This window comes from Falco peregrinus, chromosome 3, assembly GCF_023634155.1.
Source record: "Falco peregrinus isolate bFalPer1 chromosome 3, bFalPer1.pri, whole genome shotgun sequence".
NCBI classification, from domain to species: Eukaryota; Metazoa; Chordata; class Aves; order Falconiformes; family Falconidae; genus Falco; species Falco peregrinus.
In genome coordinates, this window is record NC_073723.1 from 49,006,466 (window position 1) to 49,028,479 (window position 22,014).

Genomic DNA, 22,014 nt, shown 5'->3' on the forward strand with positions numbered 1-22,014 from the left:
AAGAAAGTCTCAGCAAGTGTACCAAGGTGGTTCTAAGACCAAGATCACAACACCTGTTAACACCACTGGCTTTTGAATCCAGCTCCTAGTCACTCTGTCAGGAAGGGCAGTCATTTCTGTCCAGTGAGTGGATGTGATTCCCCTAAGCCCTCTCCAGACTATGGACCCAGGTCACCTTCTAAATCTTCGCATGTTCAAGTTTAAGTTCACATAACAAGCTCAGATTTAAAATGCTGGCATAGTGTAACCCCTTTGGAAGGTATGGTCTTGCTCCATCCTTTGCATTTCTGTCAGGAGGGTCATGATCAACTAATACCTTATCTTAAAGACAGCTATTTTTTCAACATCAATGATGCACAGTGATAGTGCATCATATTGTGTAAAAAAGATGGTACTCATGCTCCCCAGCATGAATGGTATTAGACAAACAAAGCCATCTAAGCTGAGTGTCTTCCAGTGCTTGGTGTTTGCAGATAAATCTATCTAGCTCTGCAGGTAGGTACATCTGCATCACTGCATATGTACACAACCACCTACATTCCAAAACAGCTGAGAGGCTTGGAGGCCTAAAGTCCTCTCCAAATTGGTAAAATAAGCACCACCTTCTCCCTGAATAATGGATGCAGGCTGATGTCCAGATGCTTAAGACAGAACTGCAAGTGCTTGGACTTCATTGAAATGGGGTTTAAAGTTGAGGGACTTTAAGAGCTGAAAGACTCATATTGAACCCCTTTGCCTAAAAGGAATCTGAGCACACTTTTCTCATCTGTGAAAGAAAATTCCCTCTGTCATCAGAGTAGCTTGTTGGTGACCTTGCTCTTAGTCCCCACCACTGCCCTACTTTGTACAGGTTAATTCAACTTCACTAGGACAGAAAAGTCAAATATGAACATCCTGACAATCTAGTTAGGCATGGGAGTATTGGGCCTGGGTCTTGCTTCTGTTTCAAAAAACATGTATGGAAAACAGTTTACATTTAATAAAATTATGCTATATAGTGGCCCCTTTGTTTGTAATATACAAGGTAAACATTAATTCAGGGCTCAATTTCAATATTGATATTAGCTACTAGTATATAAGGCATTAGAAAAAAAAATCCTTTTACTAGACCTTCCTGAACATTTTGCATTAAGTCTGCGTAAGTTATTGATGAACTTTTAGAAGTGAAATCTATCCATCATGCCATGGTTGTTTGTTTTTTTTTTTTATTCTGCACCAGAAAGGAATAGGGCACCCTTGCTGTTTAATGTTGTCCCTTTGTACATTTCTTAGACTCCGGCCTCTCTCTTTCTGGAGACATGTCTAGTTAATGTGCTTTCATAATTTTGCCTTTGTGGGAATGAAGAAACCTGTCATTGTTATTATTACCAAAAAATTGTATGGCACATTTGTTATTTTGTTCTCATTGAAAACGTTAAGAACAGGTTATAAGAAAGGTAATAGAGTATCTGTATTTTAATAACATAATATTCCAACATTCTTTCAGTCACACTTGAATGGCTGAAAATGCATATATTAGCTCTTTTGGGACCTGGCTTGCTTTAAGGTGTTAGGACACATTGCTGGGCCTCATACCTGAACTTCTGCTCCTTGCCCCAGGAGAGGTAGAGTAGCTTACAGGTACTACTAGTCTATTTTAGTGTTTCCTGCTCACTTCAATTGTTAAATAGAGAGTTTCTAGACCATTGAATGGAGCTGATTCATAGTGAATTAGGGAGCAATTCAAACAGAAAGTAATAAGCCATTTTTGACTATTTTCATTCACATGAAAGTGCACTTGTTACAAATCACTTTGAAGACTGATAGGCTTTTCTGGGAGAGGAGATCTTTTCAGAAGTAAAATGAGTTTCCAGGGACTTTAGTTGAAGTTCAATTTTTTTAATATACCAGCAGTATTCTAGCATTTGCTTTATCTTATTCCTTAATAAAAACTTGAAAGGAAAATAAGTATGTATTTTTAAAACACGCATTTTAAGTAACCATATTTTGAAGTGAACATAATGCCAGTGATATTATGGGAAACAGCACTGCTGAACTTTTAGATATTTCTATACTTTCAACATCAGTTTCTTACAGATACAAGTAGTTTTTCTTAATGGATCTATTAGTAATTGGTTTCCAATAGAAGATGTAGGTTCAATGTTGAGGGAAGGCAGAATAAATTGGAGTCTTCAAATACGTAAAACTAATCATAGAACTGCACAGGTCCACAGAGCATTAACCAACTTGTCCCACATGTAGGGATGGCTGTTTGGACTTGATTTTTCATCAGCATCAATAGCAATGTGTTAATTTGTCAGTAGAATTTATTTTGTGTAAGCCCAAGTGTGAAAGTCACACTGGGAAGTTCCTCCCAATGCCACATCATTCACACTGTCAAAATGGAACTGTGCAGCAGCACATACGCAGTGCATAGGGTTCCTCTTAGCCTTTTGCTGGAGGATTAAGGTTCTTCAGGGTCTTATGCCAAAACCTGTGATTGCATTATGTTAGGACTAATGCTTGAAGAATTATCATGAGCCTTGGCTTAGATCTCAGTGCAGCTAGAATTCTTTGCTATTGATGGCTCTGCTTAGTACTTTGCTAATTATTTCAGCACTGTAAGGTTATTTTCTAGGGTGATGCACTTTCTCAGAGTTGGCCAATTCCAGATGTATGTTCTGCCAAAACTCTCAGCTTCAATATTTATATCAGTCAATCTGTATTCTGAAGTCTCAGGAAGTCTGGAAATTAGCCTCTGCTGTCACCACTGACAACCCTGTTTCTTTTCCACTCCTACATATCCCATCTTTGTTTCTTCTAAGGAAGAAGCTTAAAGAGAAATAAACTTTGAGATGGAATTAAATATTAGAAATAAAGAGATGTTTTCCAGTAATAGGACTGAATGCTGGGTTTCAGAGCATCAGTCAGCTCTGTGATGGCTCTGCTACCCATTCTGGCCCCAGTCCAGCTGACAGGCACCGTGGGGTTTGTAAGCCCTCAAAGTTCTGTGGCACAACTCATGTGCTTAAAATCCTTGGTGACTCAGAGTTTCTGGCAGATTGAAAGACTACCTAGGAAGCTGGTGGCTTGGACAAAGAGAGTCTAATTACAAATTGCAATACGACACATACAAAAAATTTAAATCTTTGCTGAAGTACGACTGCAGGAAGAAACTATGTCATTCATTTCCTTTGCCGTGTTTGACAGACTGATGCCTCACTGTATTCTGTCTGACCCTCTCATATTATGCATGTCAATAACTAAAAAATAATGCTAGCTACATCTTTATAAATCACAAGGTTAACATACATCTCTAGTTCTATTTTGCCCATAAACCTTTGAATTATTTGGAATCATTAAAAACCCCTACAGGTTTGGTTTGATTAAAAAAAAAAAGTTCTCCCATCACAGCAACGTTCTGTCAGTGTATGTCCTGATGACATCCTAGAACCTGTACCAAAGATCTGGGCAAAATGTTGACCAGAAAAAGATTAGCTTCTACATCTTAAAAACTGAGAGTTAAGGAAGCTGCTCAGTAAGTCATTACACACTTCCAGAAGGTGTCAGTGTGCACCTACAATTTGACTGGGGAACCTCAACAGTTGAGGATTCGTGCCAAAGCACGATTCCTTCTTGTGCTATTAGAGGTCCTTTTCTCTGCCCACAATGGAAATTAAATGAGCTAAAACTGGACACAAATATTTTCCTTTTTTCATGATTAGAAAAGGAAAAATATCTCCATAGTATCAATGTCACTCAAGAAGTACCTGTCCAACCATGGCCTGCAAGAGTATTCCTGATATTCTGGGTCACACAATGTAATTATTACACAGGATTCTTGCCACACAGATACTCAGCAAGCAATGGATATAATTAAAGAATAATCTAAAACTGACATGACTGCAATTTTTAGGTCTAGAAAGTAGCTTTTAGTCACATTCCAGAGTGATTCAGAAAGGAAGATTGATGGGGCAATTTGGAACCAATGTTCCTGAACAGCTTGAGGTTTCAGAGTAGTTCAAAGTGAGTCTGAAAGCCCAGTTGCACAACGTGGCTGCACAATAATATTCCAGTTGACAAGATTCATGAGGAAGCCACTATCACTTCTGCCATTGACTTTTCATCAGATTTTGGACCTTAGAAAACCTGGAGGAACTGGGGGAATTGCGCAGCCATGTTAAAAGGCTGATGGGAGAAAAATGTACTCATAGAATGGGGCAGAGAACACAAAAAGAGATCACAGCTAAAATACACCATAATTCCATTGAAGAACAAAAGAATAAAGAGCAAGCAATGAGAGACTGCTAAAGAGTATGAGGTTAAAAACCCCCAGTATCAGGAATGAGAACATTCTAGGCTAATAGATGCTGGCATAAAAAGCAAACTACTTGCTTCATTGCAGACTAGTTTGAGGTATTAACCAGGAGTGTTTCTCTAACATCTTAAAAAGACCTTTGAATGACAATGGGAGGAAGGGGAACTGATCTGTATAGAATGATGGCGAGGAGAAGGTATGAAAATTTTTGGGAAATGGGAAAACTTCAGGTGATACTTATCTCAGTGTACTAAGGTATCGATGGTACTGAACAAGTACTGATTTAGAGAGGTTAAGTTATCCTTGTTTTGCATTTGCAGATACCACTGCAGAAGTGATTGGAAAGGCCTGGGGCTTCCTTGTGGAATCTCTTACTAATCTTTCCTTCCTGGATGCCTTATGCAATTTTACCCATATAGGAGTGTATGACTGGATTAGAGAGGCTGTGACTGCAGACAGTACAAATTACAGGTTGAATGTCATGCTTGCTTTGGGTTTAGGAGCAGACTTACAAATGGTACCTGTGGTGCCAAGGGAGACCTGGAAACCGATACAGAGTTACAGGTTACAGATACAGAGGACCTCAAGGAAAAAAAACCCCAACAAACCAGGGGGTGGAAAAAAACACCTCAGAAGAACACTGAGTTCTTCTGAAGTTGGTGAAGGCACTTGATGTATTCCTGTGAAACTGCATTTCTCCTGTCTGATGCTCAGAGAGACAGACACTCTTCTGCAGGCTGGACCTTTTCCTCCGGCCACTCTGGGGCTGTCTGTCATGTTTCCCTGCCTTTGGAAATATGCTGCACTTTGCTGTGGATTCTCAGAAGGTCCTGAGAGAGAGAGAGCAGCAGTCCAGAGGGGTAGAAATTTGGACAAACCTGTTTTTATATCCCATCTTTATGCATCATTTTTCAAAACAACTCATTAACAGACCACACTTATGGTGGTTTCCCTGTTACACCACTGCTTTGAAAGACTGCATCTTCCTCCTGGGTGGACAAAAATGTTCCTCCCAACCTCCTTTCTGCATGCATTTCAAATCTACCTTCCGACCTAATACAGAAAAGACAAAGTGAGACTGAAATTTTCCTGTCTGCAATAGTCCATGTTTTTTTCTCTGATCTGTAACACCTTTAACTTATTTATCCTAATGATTTGGAAAGGCTGGTAAGAACCCAGTAGAGTTTGGCTTTTCTTTCTGTTTAAAAGATGTCTGGCTTAGAATCCAGTATGATACTTGAGAGAGCACAGGTTTTTTATGAGTCTGAAACAATTTTATAGTCTGAGCATACCACTGTTGGTCAGGTAAATCATTCAAGCAGATGCTGTTCTTGTACGTACATGAAGCGCATGCATTTATCTGTGCAGGGTCTGTATGAACAGAATAAACAATGCACAAAGGTGGCTATTCTGTCTAGCAGAAAAAAATAGTAACCATCTTTCAAAATCAAAAATTTCAGTGAACATGAAGAAATTCTAGTTTGAAGAAACATCCCTGGCATTTAAGACTGACTTACTGTATCAGTCTTCTGATTGGAAAGCTATCTGACTATTCCATGCCAAACTGTCTAGAAGGTCTGTATGTAAGTAGAAACACCCTTTTACCTTATTTAGAGCCCATATTAAATATAGAGGTTATAGATGTCCCATTTATTGACATGATATGCAGAATTCTGGGTAACATAGATCAGTAAATGGAACAAGAGTTTGCAAAAGAAAAAAATAGGACAAAGGGACAGAGATGAGCAACTCTGCCACTTCTCTGGTGCAGTCTGAGAACCTGCGTGAATCTGAGCACAAGTTCCAAGTAACCACAAGGCAAAAAGGGTGCAAGTGGCAAAGGTTATTTGGGATACTAAACTCCAGGATTGGCAAGGAATCCCTAAAAGGAGATACTCTTCCCCAAAGACATCCCTCCTAGAAGAATGCTTGTGCTTAAACAAATCAGTTTGGTAATAAAAAGAGAAGACCATGGATTTTACAAACTCAGGCACTGCAGTGCAAGAAAATTAATACTTTAAAATATTATAATCCTGCTACCTCTCATAATAAATGAAAGTCATTACGCACTTCAAGAACAAATACTTATCTTTTACTGGTCTAAGTCTGATCTACTGTTTTTGCTCTTGACTACCCTCAAAGGAAACAATGAAGCTGACAGAACATTAAGAACAGTTTTCTCCTTTATTGAGTCCTAAAGTAAATCACACAAGATGTCACAGGAAAAGTCACAGCTACTTCCTGAAATTAGGCTGTGTTCACAAAGGGAACTGAATGAATAATGGAAGTTGAGCCTCTCCTCTTTTTCTGTATGAATTTCTCAGCCTACACCTGTCATCTCTAGATTCCCGAGAATATTTTTCATCCTTCTTGTAGGCATAAATAAGCACTTGCAACAGTGAACCAGGAAAAGTGATCTGACATTTCCTAAGATCATTGGCTACTGCTTCATTGGACAGCATCACTGGGCAGCTCCTGGTTTGCTGCAGTCTGTTCTTACCTTAAGATGTGATATGGTATTTTAGATTTGCTTTATTTTGAGAATAACACCAAAGGTACAATATTGAGGACAATTAGCCTTCTGAGCTGTTTCCAACCATATCTGGTGGTAGTCCGAGGATCTGTTAAGTTAAAGATCTCAACATTGAAGTTCCTGAAAGTTTCATTGGAATCAGGACCCAGCACAGGGATGGGCTGTGGGAAAGGCCAGGCCTTCTCAGATATCATAATCAGTAGTAATCAGGCACAGACCCACTGTGATCCAGGCTTCACCAGTTCACCTACTCACCGATCCCTGCCATTTCCCAAGTATTACCCTTCAGCATACTTTTGGATGTGGCTGATGGAAAAATAACATTCTGCCTGCCTCAGCATTAAGTTTTAATGCTTGTGTTGAAACATACAGTTACTTACATTGTACATAAACAAGGTGCTTTCATCCCGTGCGGCCTCCGGGAGAAGAGTCTGTGGGATGGTATCTCACTTGCATTTCCTGGCTTGGCAGAGGTTTGGCTTTGACGTGTTCTCAGGAGGATGCACCTAGCAACCTGAAGCTGGGCTTCAAAATTAAGATATTTGCAGTAGGATATTCTGATCTTTTTTTGCATCTTTCTTTTGACAGGATGAAGCTGATTTATGAAGACATGCCAATGAATGGGAGTAAAAAACTGTCCTGTTATTGCACAGAAGGGACCAGCAAAATGTAGGACTGAGTAAGCATTAACTGGCTTGCAAAACAATTTATTTTCCACTAGAGTCTTTGAATTTTGTGTGGAAAGATATTGCTGTGAAAAAGCATGTATTGATTCCTGAGTTTTGTTGTTTTGCAGCATTTATGGGAAATGCATGTCATGTGGCACGCACTGTATACAAACAGGCAAGAGGAAGGAGTAAATTACCCTTCATGTTCACTACATATACAGCAAGGAGTAGTGGGTTTAAACGGCAGACAGATATTTCAGTTAAATACGGGTTTTCAATGGTAGGGTGGTGAAGCACTGGAGCTGACTGCCTAGACTGCAAAGTCTGTGTTAGTGAGGTTTTAAAGAGCAGGCAAGGTAAACCCATGCCAGGAAGGGCTTGAGGATGGTTGCTCAGATGACACTTTCAAGCTCCCATCCAGAACTCCCTTTGATGATACTACACCCCACATGATTCTCCTGGTCACTGGAAGGATTTGCTAATTAGGTTGGACTGGCCAATACCTGCAACCTGGCACTCAAATCCCTGAGAAATCTGAGCTGAAAAAAAACCCCACACCACAATTCCTCTTTCACTTGGACGTGAGGTGTATTGGAAATAAAGCAGAGTGTGATGGGAACACTGTGCTCAGGTGATCTCTACAACATGATGGCCTCTAGGAGAAGCCATAAATGAGAGCAACATCAGCTGTATTATGTCTTAGCATTCTGGGGCTTGTAATGCACAATGGTACTTCATTTTACTGAAGATCATCTACTTTCATCAGTCTGGGTGTGAGAGACCTATCAGGAAATAAAGATCAATTCCTCCTGACTCACAGACACCCAAACTAGATGTCTTAAGGCAGCCTCCATGGTCTTCCAGAGAAATGTTGCTTTTCCCCAGTATCCTTTAGATAAACAGTTGATTCTTGCTGATGGAAGGATATCCTAAATTACTACATTTGTAAATCTAAAGTTACCCATATCTCAAATTACTTGATTTAGATTTAGGCTGGGTGGGTTATTTATCAATCAGTGTGACATTTTATTGCACTTAAAGAAGGTCATCTTATATTAATGAAAGCAGTCTCTGTAATTCAGGTCAGTCTAGGATTGTTTTGCTGGAAAATTTCTGGAACTAATGTAAAAACAGTTTATATTTTGAATTTTGTATTCATTAAGTTCTTTCTGACAGTAATACCCTAATCAGCCCAGGATTCTACATTTTTCCATTTCAAAGGTACACAGCTAAAAAGGAAATTGTAGGACTATTTCAAAGGTAAAATATGTAAATCACTAAATTAGAAAAATACATGATTGCAAATTAGTACAAATTATCTCTGAGGGCTAGAAAATTTGCACACTATTAATATGCAAGTAATCCATCCATTAATATGTAGTACATTATTATTTTGACAACTTCTACAAAAGAAAGCCCTCTGCTGTCTGCACAGCTATTATTTGCTTATAGACAACTCTGAGCAATACAGCTAGCTAGTCTCAGAACTGTGTTTCTGGATGCAAAAAAATATATTTTATGAATTAAAAAATATTATGCCATGTAATTACAGAACAGTTTAAAAAAACAGACATGTGAAGAGCTCTGTTCCACAGAATAGTTGAGGTTGGAAGGCAGAATCTGCAGATCGTCTAGTGTAACCTTCTGCTCTCAGGCTTCCTAGGACCATACTGAGCAGGGTTTGAATATCTCCAAGGATGGAGACTTCAGAACCTCTCTGGGCACTGTCCCACTATTCAACCCACCCTCTCCAAATAAAAAAAAACAACACACCAACTTTCTGCCTGATAGAATAATTCCTGCATAACCCACATTCATCTGTTCTTACATTTATGTAAGATGCTAAAGATTAAAACATTTTTGAAAGGAGTTATATTTAATGGTTTGAGCTGCCTTTAGCAGACTAGTATATTATATATTCAGAGGAGATACAGGGAGAAGAAAATCCCCAAACCAAACATGAAAGATATCTGCAAGGCTGCCCAGGGGTAGCAAGCAAGTGGTAAAAACTAGTCCTATCCATGGATACTAGCAAAGCCAGTGGCTTGTTGCGTGTCTTCAGGACTAGGCCTGCTAAAGGGTACCCTATGCACAGCACATTGTGCTCCTCCATGGCTCCCAGAAAGACCCACAGAACTCAAGTAGATACCAGTGCCTGCTCCCTCATCTTGCATGGACAGAGCTGGTATCTAAACATGCCATCCAAAAAATGACAACACACTGCATGGGGAGCTGCATCACAGGAACAAATGAAAGTCCCAATTGCAGAAAAGAGTGTTCATGTGTCTCTTTCAAAGGAAATTACAGGACTGATTTGGCTCTGTACATGCATTAGCCTTCATTTGGGAGCCACAGCCCCAGATATGGCCAGCTCCCACCGCCAGACCTACGTATCTGAGTGATGCTATTAGCATATTTGCTGGAGAGACAGGACATACAGCCTTAGATCCTTCCTCCGCTCTGAATTTGCATGGGTTGATCTCCTAGACTGGTGGCCTAGCTGCTGGAGGCTGTCTGTCAGCCTCAGAATGCCCTCCCTGGCTCAGACCCTGCTAACCAGAAGGGCAATGAGAATGACTTTCCAACCTAGCTGCAAAAGACCTCCCTGTGGATTTTGGTCTGGGCCAACTACCTGTTAAAAAAAATGGAAATATTTCTTATTGAATCTCAGACCCTTGTGTGATAAGTGCCTTGAACACAGTAAAGCGTCACCACTCCTATACAAGGAATATTGAATTATACAACAAAAAATTTCAACACAAGGGAAGGAAGGGACCCCTGCTATCCTTCTCACAGACACACTGTACTAAGTGGTTAGGTGATCCTTCTGGTGCATGTGGTTTCAAGTCACTTCAGGGGAAGTTTTTGAACCTGGACTTCCCATAACCTGGGCAACAGCTGTAAGTGCTAGGCTGTCAAATGAGAAAGCAGTCCTCTGTCCTGTGTCAGGACAAGGAGGCTAATTTCAGGAGCACATTTGGGTCCATGATTCACAAATTAAAGGAGAGGCCTATCTCTAATGTCATTGCTCATGGTAGCTCATTGAATCCTATCCTATATACTCAGCTATGCTTATACATATGCAATACAGACCCCACATGGGCTCTGGGGGACACAAGCACACCAAAATCCTGCATGCAGTGATGTAGATCACAGGGATGACCACAGCCTTTAGTGAATAATGCTGGGTTTAGCTATGAGAGTAATTATTTAATTGCTATCAATGTTTATTTTGGATTCTCATCCTATATTTTTTACTTCCTCAGCCAATACAGAAAACTGTAGGAGCTTTACCCAGCTAGCAGATTTGGACCATGATAAACATAAATCATTCAAAGATGAAATGTTTTTCCATAGTTACAAGTACTATAGTTAACAGACCTCCCACTTCAGATGACCAGATGGAAGGGAGGATTCTAACCCCCCAGATGAGTAGTACAGTCTTTTTCATAGCATGGATGCCCTGACTCCAATAAGTGCTAAAAACCTGGGTATGAAGCAACCGTGAAATATTGCTTCCTGTGCCCCAAGAGTACTTTGTGACTTCTGAAAGCAGCAATTAATGAAACAAGTTTTTCCTTGGAGGAATTTTCTTGCAAACAAGAGAAACCACTTCCAGTTTCTGCCTGACCCCTCTTGCAAGGTTGGGTGCTGACAGGCCTTAATCCTCCTAATAGGTCTGCTGACAAGATGTGCACCAGTATTTTGCTGGACACTGCAAGTCTCAGAAGGATTTATACTTTATGGTTGATAGTCTAGAAATATGCAGGGCTAGCCCTTTAACTAGTACAACCACTTCAGGGACAAGAAAAACTGTTGTTATAAAGGATACATGCCAAGAAAATAAAATTAACCAGCACAGAAGACCACACAGAGATAATGTTCTCCAGCTTGTCCTGGAAATAATTTTGCTTAAAGTAAAATCATATGCAGCTGGTTTTAAAGCTATTACCTTAGTCTTTAACTACTCAGGAAAATACCCACCCTTTTTCCTAACCAGAAGTATAATGTATTATCAAAGAAGTTGTCAGCAAGATGGTTATAATTTGGTGGTCCTAAATATCCTGTAATACTCCTACTTCTCTCCCAGAACTCTTCCCCTCTTTGAATCAGTGCTCCTGAATAAAACAGAGCATCAAACACGCGACAAGTTTTACATCTGCTGTATAAGAATAACTATTTGGGCAAAGACAAAGAATGTTAGTTGCCAAGCGATTCAATCCACAGCCATACAGTTTGCATCCCCCGCCCATCTCAAACATAAGAATTAGATAAAATGTGACTATTAAGCCATGTTTCAGCCTATTTATCTAATTAAAACACCTGTTCAAAAGAACAGAAAGAATGTGTTCTTAGTATAAGTTACTGCTTGGTTTGTTCCTATGACACAATCACAAGCTTTAAGACCATACAAAAGCTACTGTGACTAAGTATGAAAAAGAGACTTCAAATAAACACCCCTGACATGAAAATGTACTTGGCAGAGATTATGTTGACTGAAGAGGGTGAGTATATTGATCAATAGCAGGACTTTTCCTACTGTTACAAAAGATAAAGACAATATCCAACTTGAGAGGGATTGTTAATAGTAATAATTAGTGACTGGTAACACTCATCACCTGATGACACTAGGGTACTTGGCAAAGCAGTGCAATCATTCAACTGGCACAGCATCCTTTGCAAATAACATCTTTTATCATTTTTGACCTTTCTGGAGTTGTTTGTGAATGGAACTCTATTTCAGCAAACAAATCATGATTCATAGCAGTTGCCAAATGATTTAGATGAGCTATGCACGGTCACAAGCAGCTTCCACATTACATGCAGTGCACGGAATAATGTTTGACATCTGCAAACCCAAAGGATTTCTGCAGAGCTAAGATTAGCTAGATGAGGGAAAACAGATACCATGCTTCCCCTGGGCTGCTACTCCCGACAGTATGCTTGTGGCCATTTTGGTTTCTGCCTAGTTTCCCAGACAAAACTCAGAAGGGTAGGACTTGGCAAGCAGAAAGGCAATGCTGTAACTGGGGTATCATTAGGCATCAGACTATAGGCTGATTTTTAAGGATGTGCAATACTTGTTCTCTGCCTCTCCTTGACAGACACCTTCTCACTCAGCACTATGCTTTTCTTCACCTCTCTGCTCCATGCCTCAGGGAAGAAAGGAAAGAAAGATCTTACCTGTAAGGCAAACCTCAACAGGAGCTGGAAAGGATTCTGCTTACCAGCAAGAATAGGGTTGCTCTCTCAGGTAAAGTAAGCAAGAAGCCCAGGGAATCCCACAGCACTTGAGCAAGGCAAACAGGACAGAAATCGCCAAGCAAGGTCCAGATCATAAGGCAGCATTGCAGCAAGGAAGTCAGCCCCTCAGCCAAGGGCTAAAATCAGGTTCCATAATCAAGCCTACACTGACAAGGGACAGCCAAGTTCAAGGCAGGAAGCCAGCCCAGGGTGGGGGTTAAGGTCTCAGCCAGGTAGCTCCAGCACCAAATGGGGATAGCTATCACTCAGCCAGAGACCAGAGCTCCAGCACAGCTCAACCAAATAAAGAACAGCCCTTTGGGGCCAAGCTTAAATAGAGCTGCTGGGTTCATGAGTGAGTGTGGTGGCCCCAGGTGAGGCTGCTCAGGCTCATTAGCGCTTATTACTGCCCTCAGAGTTCTGACACTGCTGTCCTGTTGGCACTTGTCCAGTCACCTGTTGTCTGTAGATGTATTATTCATGTAAACCCAACCAAATCTGTGTATGCTTAGAAACTGTAATTATGTTATAGAAGTGAAATAGGTCTTATCCAGATGTAACCTGGACATGAATTAAAATGTAGAATCTCTGTGGAGAACATTCTCATCCTTTTCTGAGGAAGTGATGGCAGTGTAACAGGACTTTGGCCAAATTTTGTCATTAGGGAAAAACTGTGATGTATTTGCAACCTCTCACTATCTCCCTGTGCAGTGTAATGTTGCTGGGATGTTTATTTTGTTAACTTGCAAAAAACTCATTGGGAGCATACAAGAATGTGTCTGTTGGCTCTGGGTTAAGTAAGTCCTTGCATCTTTGTGTTGAGACTGGTAAAACCCACTTTATTCACTTCTGGGTTTTAACACTTTTATAAATCAAGACGCAAAAATGTCAGAGGGAAAGGCTTTCTAAGTAATGCAAATGGAGATTAGAAATAAACAAGTCACTAGTAAATTTAAATATCATGAAGGTAATTTAAAAGGCCTTTAAACCTCGCCTACCACTTTTCAAAAATATTTATCTTCTAATTCAGTTTCTCTTTGAAATGCATGTTCAAGAATAAATAAACCTAATTCAAGTGTTCTGTTGAAAGATTTGTGGGTTTTTTTGTTTTTTTTTTTCTTAAGTAAACCCAATTTATTTAGTATTTCAACTTTTTTACTCTTTGGCATGTTGAATTAGGTGCCAACTTGCTCTCAGAAGCAGCCACTGCTCACATTTGGAAGCATCAAATTCAAAACCTCACCTAAAGTGGAAAGGAACATGGAAATTAATGAGGTCTGGGGAATCAGTCTGATCAAAGACCCTGTCAGTCACACAGATTATGGGTCTAAGAAAATAGTTTGTCTATAGTGACCACTGTCACATATAGAAAAAATTTACCAGAAAGAATCTGAACTTTCTTCAGGCTTTAATGCCACCAGAAAAAAAAAAATAATGTGATCTTGTCTGTTCTGGGAGTGTAAGTGACGAACTGCTCTTCAACCTTACAAACTTCAAGTTGATTTCCTAAATACTAGGAAATCATGTAAACCCTCTGTGCCTTGGTTCCCTATCAGTATACAAGAAAGGTATTTGCTTCCTATATGAAGTAAAGCTTGCAATTTATTTTAGTTACCCAGACTTAGAGCTGTACACATTTCCAGACAGTAATTTTTCTAACTTTCAATCACTGACACAGTCCTTGTAGACTCATTAACTACTAGTACTGTTGCTTACTTTACATATGTGAAAGGATTATTTGCTGATACAGTTTATGAAGTCCTGGAGACATGTTTCCCCAGAGCCTCATGCAAGAGCTTCCACATGACAGCAATTTCACCTTAGCTGGGCTCATAAAGTGGTCACAGAGCATCTCCTGGGCTGTCCCTGCTACTGGAGATGACAGCCACACCGGCAGAGCTGCAGCATTTAGAAACGTAAGCACAGAACAAAGTAAATGGACAGATAGTCAGTGGGAGAAGGGAAGCTGGCAGTGCTGGTGTTTAAGGAACTTTGGACAGTAAGTGGCTCTGAACCTTGCAGTGTCATTTAGGTTCCTCTGTAGATAAATCCCTTTGCAGAGCACAGAAATAATAAGTTGTCCTCTGTGAGATGCCTGACTCAGTGCTGTGCACCATGTTCTCAGAGACTTGGCAACAAACTACAATTTCAGGTAAGAGCCATAAAAGCAATCACCAAGCTGAAAGGAACTATTCACTGGGGATGAATGAGAGGATGGCTGAATGAGAAATGACTGGGGAGAGTTGTGAAGAACTCAGTATATGGGTTTCAGAAGCTATGACTATGAAGAGTGAAATTCAGGAGCCATTGTGCCTGTGACAAAACCTTCTCTGCCTTCAATAGGGCCAAGAAGTCCCCAGGCTAGTGTGCTAAATGGACAAATAATGAGACAGAATGACATGAAATTCTGAAAGGTTTGTACTTGGTTCATTACCAGAAACAGTTTCCTGATAGTGGCAAAGCAGGCTGAGTATCTCCTCTCAGCAAAAGCAGTGAAAGTCATTCAGGATTTCTGATTAGTATAGTTTCGTAATTCAAATGAAATGGCCTGCTGGAAATGGACACGCATTGGCTAAGGAGATGGGATGGAGAAGCCAATTCTTGCTTTAACTGGAATGTCTGTAGTGCAGATGTGGAATGGGGAATGGCTTCTTCCCATCTTGTCTTTCATCAAACCTGCCAACAACCTTGACTGGCTGCCTCAGTCCTTCTCCACTCCGGTGCTAAGTTAGTCTAAAAAAGCCCCCAGATGTTGTGCTTCCAAGGTGTGTGACTTTGCTATTATGTTCTCTTCCCTACCACTTCTGCATTAAAGTTTTAACAAGTTACGGTTTCTTGCACCTGTCTCTCTTGCTCTGTTGAGATGCACTGTAAATAACATTGGTTCACCCCGCAGGCAGCTTTCAGGCTTTTGACAGAATCTAATGGGTACATGACTGTTGTTTTTAATTAAGGAAAATGGTTCAGCTCCACAAGTTGACTAAAGGGGATATACTGCAACACCCTAATAGATTTTAATATTATGCTGTGTTTGATTTCTTTGGGATATCTTATTTTGTTAACTACTAACAAAGATCATCTGAGGTAGGTAGCATCAGTAAAAAATGCAGACCTCTTCAGTGTCTCAACACCATGAAGCAACATGCTTTCCCTCACCCTCTTAACCACAGATTAGCTCCACAAAGTATGAATCATTTTCATGAGTTAGATGGATGTGTTTAATACGTTTGAAAGCAGACACTTAACAGGAAGGTGGATCACCACCTCCTTTGTCACTGTGGTTGCAACACATCAAGGAACAGAGGGCAGAGGATGAGGGTCAGGAACAAAGAAAAACTACATGAATACTGATGTCTTGGTGACGAATAGTCTATGGCTATTATCTATTACATTAACATTTTCTTTCTGCTGCTTTCCCAATACACCCTTTCCTCCCTCCTTCAGGACATTTGGATAACCCTGGATTTTGTCTTACCTTGAAAATCCACTGTGCTGCTTTAACATCATCTTCATTTTGGAGAGTCTCCTTTGCTTGACAGTTGTCTGCATGGTAGCTGTGAGTCCTGAAGTAGAGCAAAACTTGCCTCCACATCAAGAAATAAAGGGGCTGAACCCAATTTTACAATGACCTTTCTCGGAAAAGCACCACTTTTATTTAATGATGAAACAAAACCAAATCCCAGACAGTGGGCTGAATGACAACAACATAGAGGTGGCTCTTCTTTAAAGCGATGGGCAAATGCCAGGGTCTCTTGCAGCTTGCCAGTCCTTCCTGAAGCCTCCACAGTTCTGGAGACAAACAGGATTATCGTCCCTCAGATATCTGCAGCGCCTCATTCCCTCAGCATCGTGCCAGCTTAGAGATTAACGATTTCATAGGTTCTAGTAAGCTGAAAAGGAAGAAGACAGGCACATAGCGGGTGGATACATGTAAGAAAACAGGCTGTAACAATCATTAAACACATTTTATCACTCAGAGTGAATGTACTTCATTTACAACTCGAAGGAAGAAGTAACTTAGCATGTAGTTGTACTCTGCAGGCAGCACCAAATGGAGATGTCTGTTTTAGGTCAGTGGCACCTGTCAATCACATTTTTTCTCACCGACTGAACAGATGGTTTACTGGTAATCCTTCCAGCCCCAATGAAAACACCACATGAGCAGAGCCATGTCTGAGGATAGAGACAAACTAAATATAAAGACTAAGACTCCAGGTAGATTATTAATAGATTATTTCTCTTAGCTTTATATAGGGTTGCAAGGCTTTTGCTTTCTGTTCATATTCCCTCACTATTTCTTTTTTGTGCTTTTCAAAATACAGATGGGACAAACACAGAAAATTTAGGAGGAATATTAAATTATTGTGGAATTTTCATTCAAATAATTATGTAAGCATTGTTTAAAGTTTATAGTTAGCAATGCTGTTGTAATGACAGCTAAGCAAATAATAGTGTTCCTTGTGTGGGAAAGCATTTGGGAGCCTTTTAAAACATCTTATCTCGGAGACAGCAGGAAGTCAAACTCATACATATGTTAGTATGCATTGAAAAGAATCAACATGTTAATTTATCATAATTTCAAAATGCTTCCAGTTTTAATAATTTTACATTTTAAGTTAGTAATTTTTAAGAGTTAGTTGAAACTACAGAAGTTACTATAAATAGGGAGCCAAGAGAACTTCCATTTTAAAAGTGTCTGTGATAGAAATATAAGTGGGAAAACTGATAGAAATATTCTATCTGTTTTAAAAGTTCACTACATCTTTTTCCAGGCTGAAATATGTCTAACCGTTGTTTTCTGCCAAAAGTCAAAAGTTTTGACAATTCAACACTGTAGCTATAAGGCAGCATCTCTTGTGAGAAGTGCCTTGGTCACACCTCTGTCTCTTTTCAGAGAAATCCAGTAAGTGCTGAGGAGAAAAATGAAGAACAATAGGAGAACATTTTGTTCTAGCATTTGGCTTGACAAGCTGAATTGCACTAGAAGTCATAGTATAGTAAGAAAGCTTTTGCATGAGCTCTGGTAATAAGTCTGAGTTCAGCAGAGTTACTGCTGAGGTTTAGGTAACCACCTTCTTTTCTGTCTTCTAGCCAGGCTTACTGTCAGCAGCAGTGGGTAGCTCAGCATTTCCTTTTTCCTCCAAGAAGCTACTGCTCTGACCTAGCCTCTGCTTGTAAGAAAAGGTGATGTCAGAGGATCTATTTGTTTTCTTTATTTTAACCCGGAGGTGGGTTTTATTTCACTTGGTACTTGCAGCAATTTCCCAGAAAAGAGTGCTCCTTCTACACATTCAGGTGCAGACGCCCTTGTCCAGACAAGAGCTGTTAGCACAAATTAGCTGAGACTGATGGTGAGAGGAGAGATGCTGTACTGCAAAGGGGAGCTGCAGGCTCTGAGACCCTCCACCTTTCAATACAGAAGGGCATGTTCATGAGACAGAGACACTTGTCCCTACTCACTAAAATAATGTACTCTGCTGTTTTAACCCAGCTGCATTTATTTCCCAAGGCTATAAATAGTTTTGTACTGGCCTTTCTGTTCCTGTTTCTACACAGTACTTCACTTCCAATTTTCAGGCAATATATCATTGTTCCATTCTACCAGGGAAAAAAAAAATGAAGATGTATTTATTACAGTAAAATGTTAGTTTATTTTTCTTTCAAAACCACTGCTCCTATTGAGGATAAGATATGTGTGGTTCCCTAACTGAGCATGCAAAACTTAATTTCAAAGAGGTGGTGGAGCAATCAGAAGATTGCCTGGTATGACTGTTGCAAAATTGTTGTGTATTAGCTTTACCAGATCCTTTCAGCCAGGATCTGATTAATTTAAAATAAAAACGATCAAACTTCTATGACCCAGAAGACAGACAAATCTATATTGGTTGCAGGAAGCAGGATTTACTGGTTTAAAAAAAAACCTCACAGAATAATGTTCTTCTACCATGACACAGACACTAAAATGAAGATGAAATAAGAGGAGAAAACAAAGACAGATGAAGCAGTCAAAATCCTGTTCACAGTGGGCCAATCTGGCTATAATTACTCAGGAAAAATATCCAGTGAAGCACTCCATATCTTCTCACATTGAGAAGTCATTTCCGTTTCCATGAAAGGAAGCCTCTTCTCTGACAACCCTCCACCCTTGGACAAGAGAGAAAAGAATCTGGAGTCCCCCATTCCACTGTCCCACAGGTCCTCCCTGATGCCTGTGAGGCAAACGTGAAATCTGCTGGGAGAGATGGTTTAAATGGGAAACCCATGAGACGAAAATAAAGAGAAGCCAGAATGGTAAAATAAGTCAAGTCCATTCAAAAGTTACAAATGTCACAGCATTTTCTCTCCAGGATAGGAGGTTAGTTGTGTATCAGTGGGTCATTAGAAATCATTGGGATTTGCTCCAGTATGTGAGTACTTTTTATACATCCTTGCAGTATCAAATCCTGTTAGGTTTTTTCCTTCAGATAATTCAGGCACCTAAAGACATATCTAGATGTACAATGAGATTTTTCAAAAGACATTGTGCTCTCCTATCCCATAACACTAAAAAGCCCAAAGGAGCATCTCAGATATGAAGTTTTAAAGCAAAAATTTGTCAAAAGGACAAAGAAATTCAGTGCCTGCCTTTCTCTTATCTGTACTTGAAACATATATTTAAAATTGCAAATAAATAAATAAACATATAAGATACAAAATATTAGAGTATTTAAATAATTAGCTTTATTTATTTTATTCTGAAATTTAGAGATAACACACACAATTTCCACCAGTGGAAAAGAAGAGCAAATCATATCTTCTGGGAGACAGCTAGCAGTCTTCCTTTTCAGGCCTTAAGATGTGTGTATGCGATAAAGTGCTGGAAGATACAAAGATGGACATATTCTGATATATTTCTTCTCACCTTGCAGTAGAGACAGATTATTGTAGATTCATTTCTTTTTTGCACTATTGGTTTCTTCCATACTGTGGAGCAGTGCTTTGGGGTAAGGAGTATTTTAGATTTACAACAACATGTTCTTTGATTTTCCCCATTCATGTGACCTTGACCTAGTTTCTTCATATTTATCTGCCTCAATTTATCTAGAAAATGAAGACCCTCCTACTTTACATTAGTATTACATGGACTTAGCCAATGATGCTCAAAAAGGCTTCAAGTTTCACACATTACAAAACCAGCTAGATTCCCTCTAATGTTTGCCTCTTACAACCCACAAGCAGACCTGAATTGTAGTAATTTCTTCTTCTTTGCTGTTGCCTCTCTCCTGCTATAGAATCCCCTTTGCCAAAAAATAGCAGGTTTAATTTAGGGTCTGTTGACCGAGTGCACCTGGTGCTTAATTCTGTGACAGAAGAAATATATCCTACGCTTGCAATGCACCCATAGGGGCTTCACACCGAAAGAAGTAATTCTAAAGCCCATGCCTATGGCTGGCATCCATCCCTTGGCATGCAGTGTACATGCTGCTGTGATTTGCAGAATATGTGAGAGGCAACGATACATTGTTCTTATTACAAGAAGGAAAGGAGAACAGACAGAAATATTCTCACGACCCAAATCTCTGTAGTCTTACTGTAAGGATAACTCAACTGCATTCATTTTTCTAGTATTAAACTATTGAACATTTTTATTCTTTATGACCCAGGCAATTGGTGACTTTCATTCCTGCATGCTGATATGCTTTTCATTTTTCTGTTTCACACACCAATAAAGTCATCTAAACATAGCAACTTCAAGTGAAGCTGGGCTGCCAGGAGTTAATAGACAAGCTAGTGCTTAAGACAATGTGAGACAACGAGAATTGTTTTTCAGCACCTGAATCCTAAAGGATCAAAAAATAGGAGCATATAAAAAAATAGGAGCATAGCACTTTTCCAATTATAATCTTTAACAAGATCCAGTTCAGAGAATCAACCAGCATGAATAAGGCACCATAAGGTGCTCTCTGAAGCTGATGACACAGAATGGGTTTGTACTGGTTGCTGAGGACTGCTTCTTGCTGTCATAGTGATGACAGGCACACGAGACAGGTTCCTGTAATGCCTGTATAATGTTTTTCTCTCTCAAAGCCTGCCCTTGCAATGCAATGCAGTTCATTAACACAGAGAGTGCCTCATGGGACTCACGTTGAGTGAAAATTTCCAGATGTGCCCAAGTGTTTGACAGACAGGGGTAAGAGTGCATGTAAATCTGTAGCATACCCACCATCCTCTGGTAAAGTGATTCACAGTTAACAATGTGCTTGTCAAAGGAGTGGCACTATCATCGGCAAAGTTTTGAATACACTGTTTACCTCCTTTCTCAAACATATCTGAGTGTGCTGAACAGCACAGGCTCCAGCCAGATGTTTTCTGCACTCTGTTGAAGACCCTTCTGCACTGTGAAAGTTGATAATTTCTTCCTACTCTCTGTCATATATATCTCATTCAAGAGTTATGAATCAATGCATAGACGTTTCTTTTTAGTCCAGAAGAGGGATAATTTTTTTTGGTTTTTGTTTTTTTAAGAGCACCTGCAGATGCATCTCACTGAATGCCTCTTGGAAATAAATCCAAGTGGATGGAGTCTACCTGTACCAACCTTGTCCACACACACAAAGAACTCCTGCAGAGGTGGGAGACATGACTGTCCCTTACAGATCTGTACTGACCTTTTGTTAATGTTTTGCATTTATTTCCTTACATGGCATAGAAGAATATGTAAAGTAAGTATATTATTATATACGTATATTCAGGAACAATGTATTGTTTGCATTCTCTAATACGGTACATTGTGTTCACTAATTTGATTCCTCTGCTAGAGACTCTGTTAACTGGCCTGGCATAGATATCATGTTTACTGTTTTCTAGTTCCTCAACTGCTCCTGGAACTTCTGTTAAAAAAATAATTACTCTTACAATTATTTCTCCTCTCTTTATCTTTCTCTTCTTGCTAATTCAGTAGATTCATACTTTCAGCCATTATGCCTCACTCCAAGGTTACAGAAAAGTTACAGGAAAATACTTTTTATGGCAGCCTCTCAACCACCTGTGAAACGAGTAGCAAAGCCAGAGTCTGCCATTTACGATGAAGTCAACATACAAAATCACAGCTTTCCAAAGTTCTTTTCTGTAGAAAAATGACTGTTGCCATAGTATCAAAATTTCAACTGCAAAGAGCAATCTGTCTTCTTTTAGCTGGACTGAATGGATGGTGCTAGACTCTTGCAGGTCATGCAATTAGGCAAAAAAATAGTCTGCTACAGAAAAAACAGACCACTGATGACCTAAAGCAT

General features: G+C 39.7%; 1 protein-coding gene across 3 annotated transcripts in view; it reads right to left on the bottom strand.

The window, feature by feature from the left end:
- Positions 1 to 21,252, bottom strand: part of RGS20 (regulator of G protein signaling 20) — a 45,403-nt gene extending 24,151 nt beyond the window's left edge. For 2 of the 3 annotated variants that reach the window (XM_027791462.2, XM_055799130.1), the window contains exon 1: positions 16,218 to 21,252. In XM_027791462.2, coding sequence (XP_027647263.1) covers positions 16,218 to 16,334 — 117 coding nt within the window. In that variant the 5' untranslated portion in view covers positions 16,335 to 21,252. The remainder of the gene's footprint in view (positions 1 to 16,217) is intronic. The other variant, XM_055799131.1, reaches the window with a different exon arrangement.
- Positions 21,253 to 22,014: the final 762 nt, after the last annotated feature.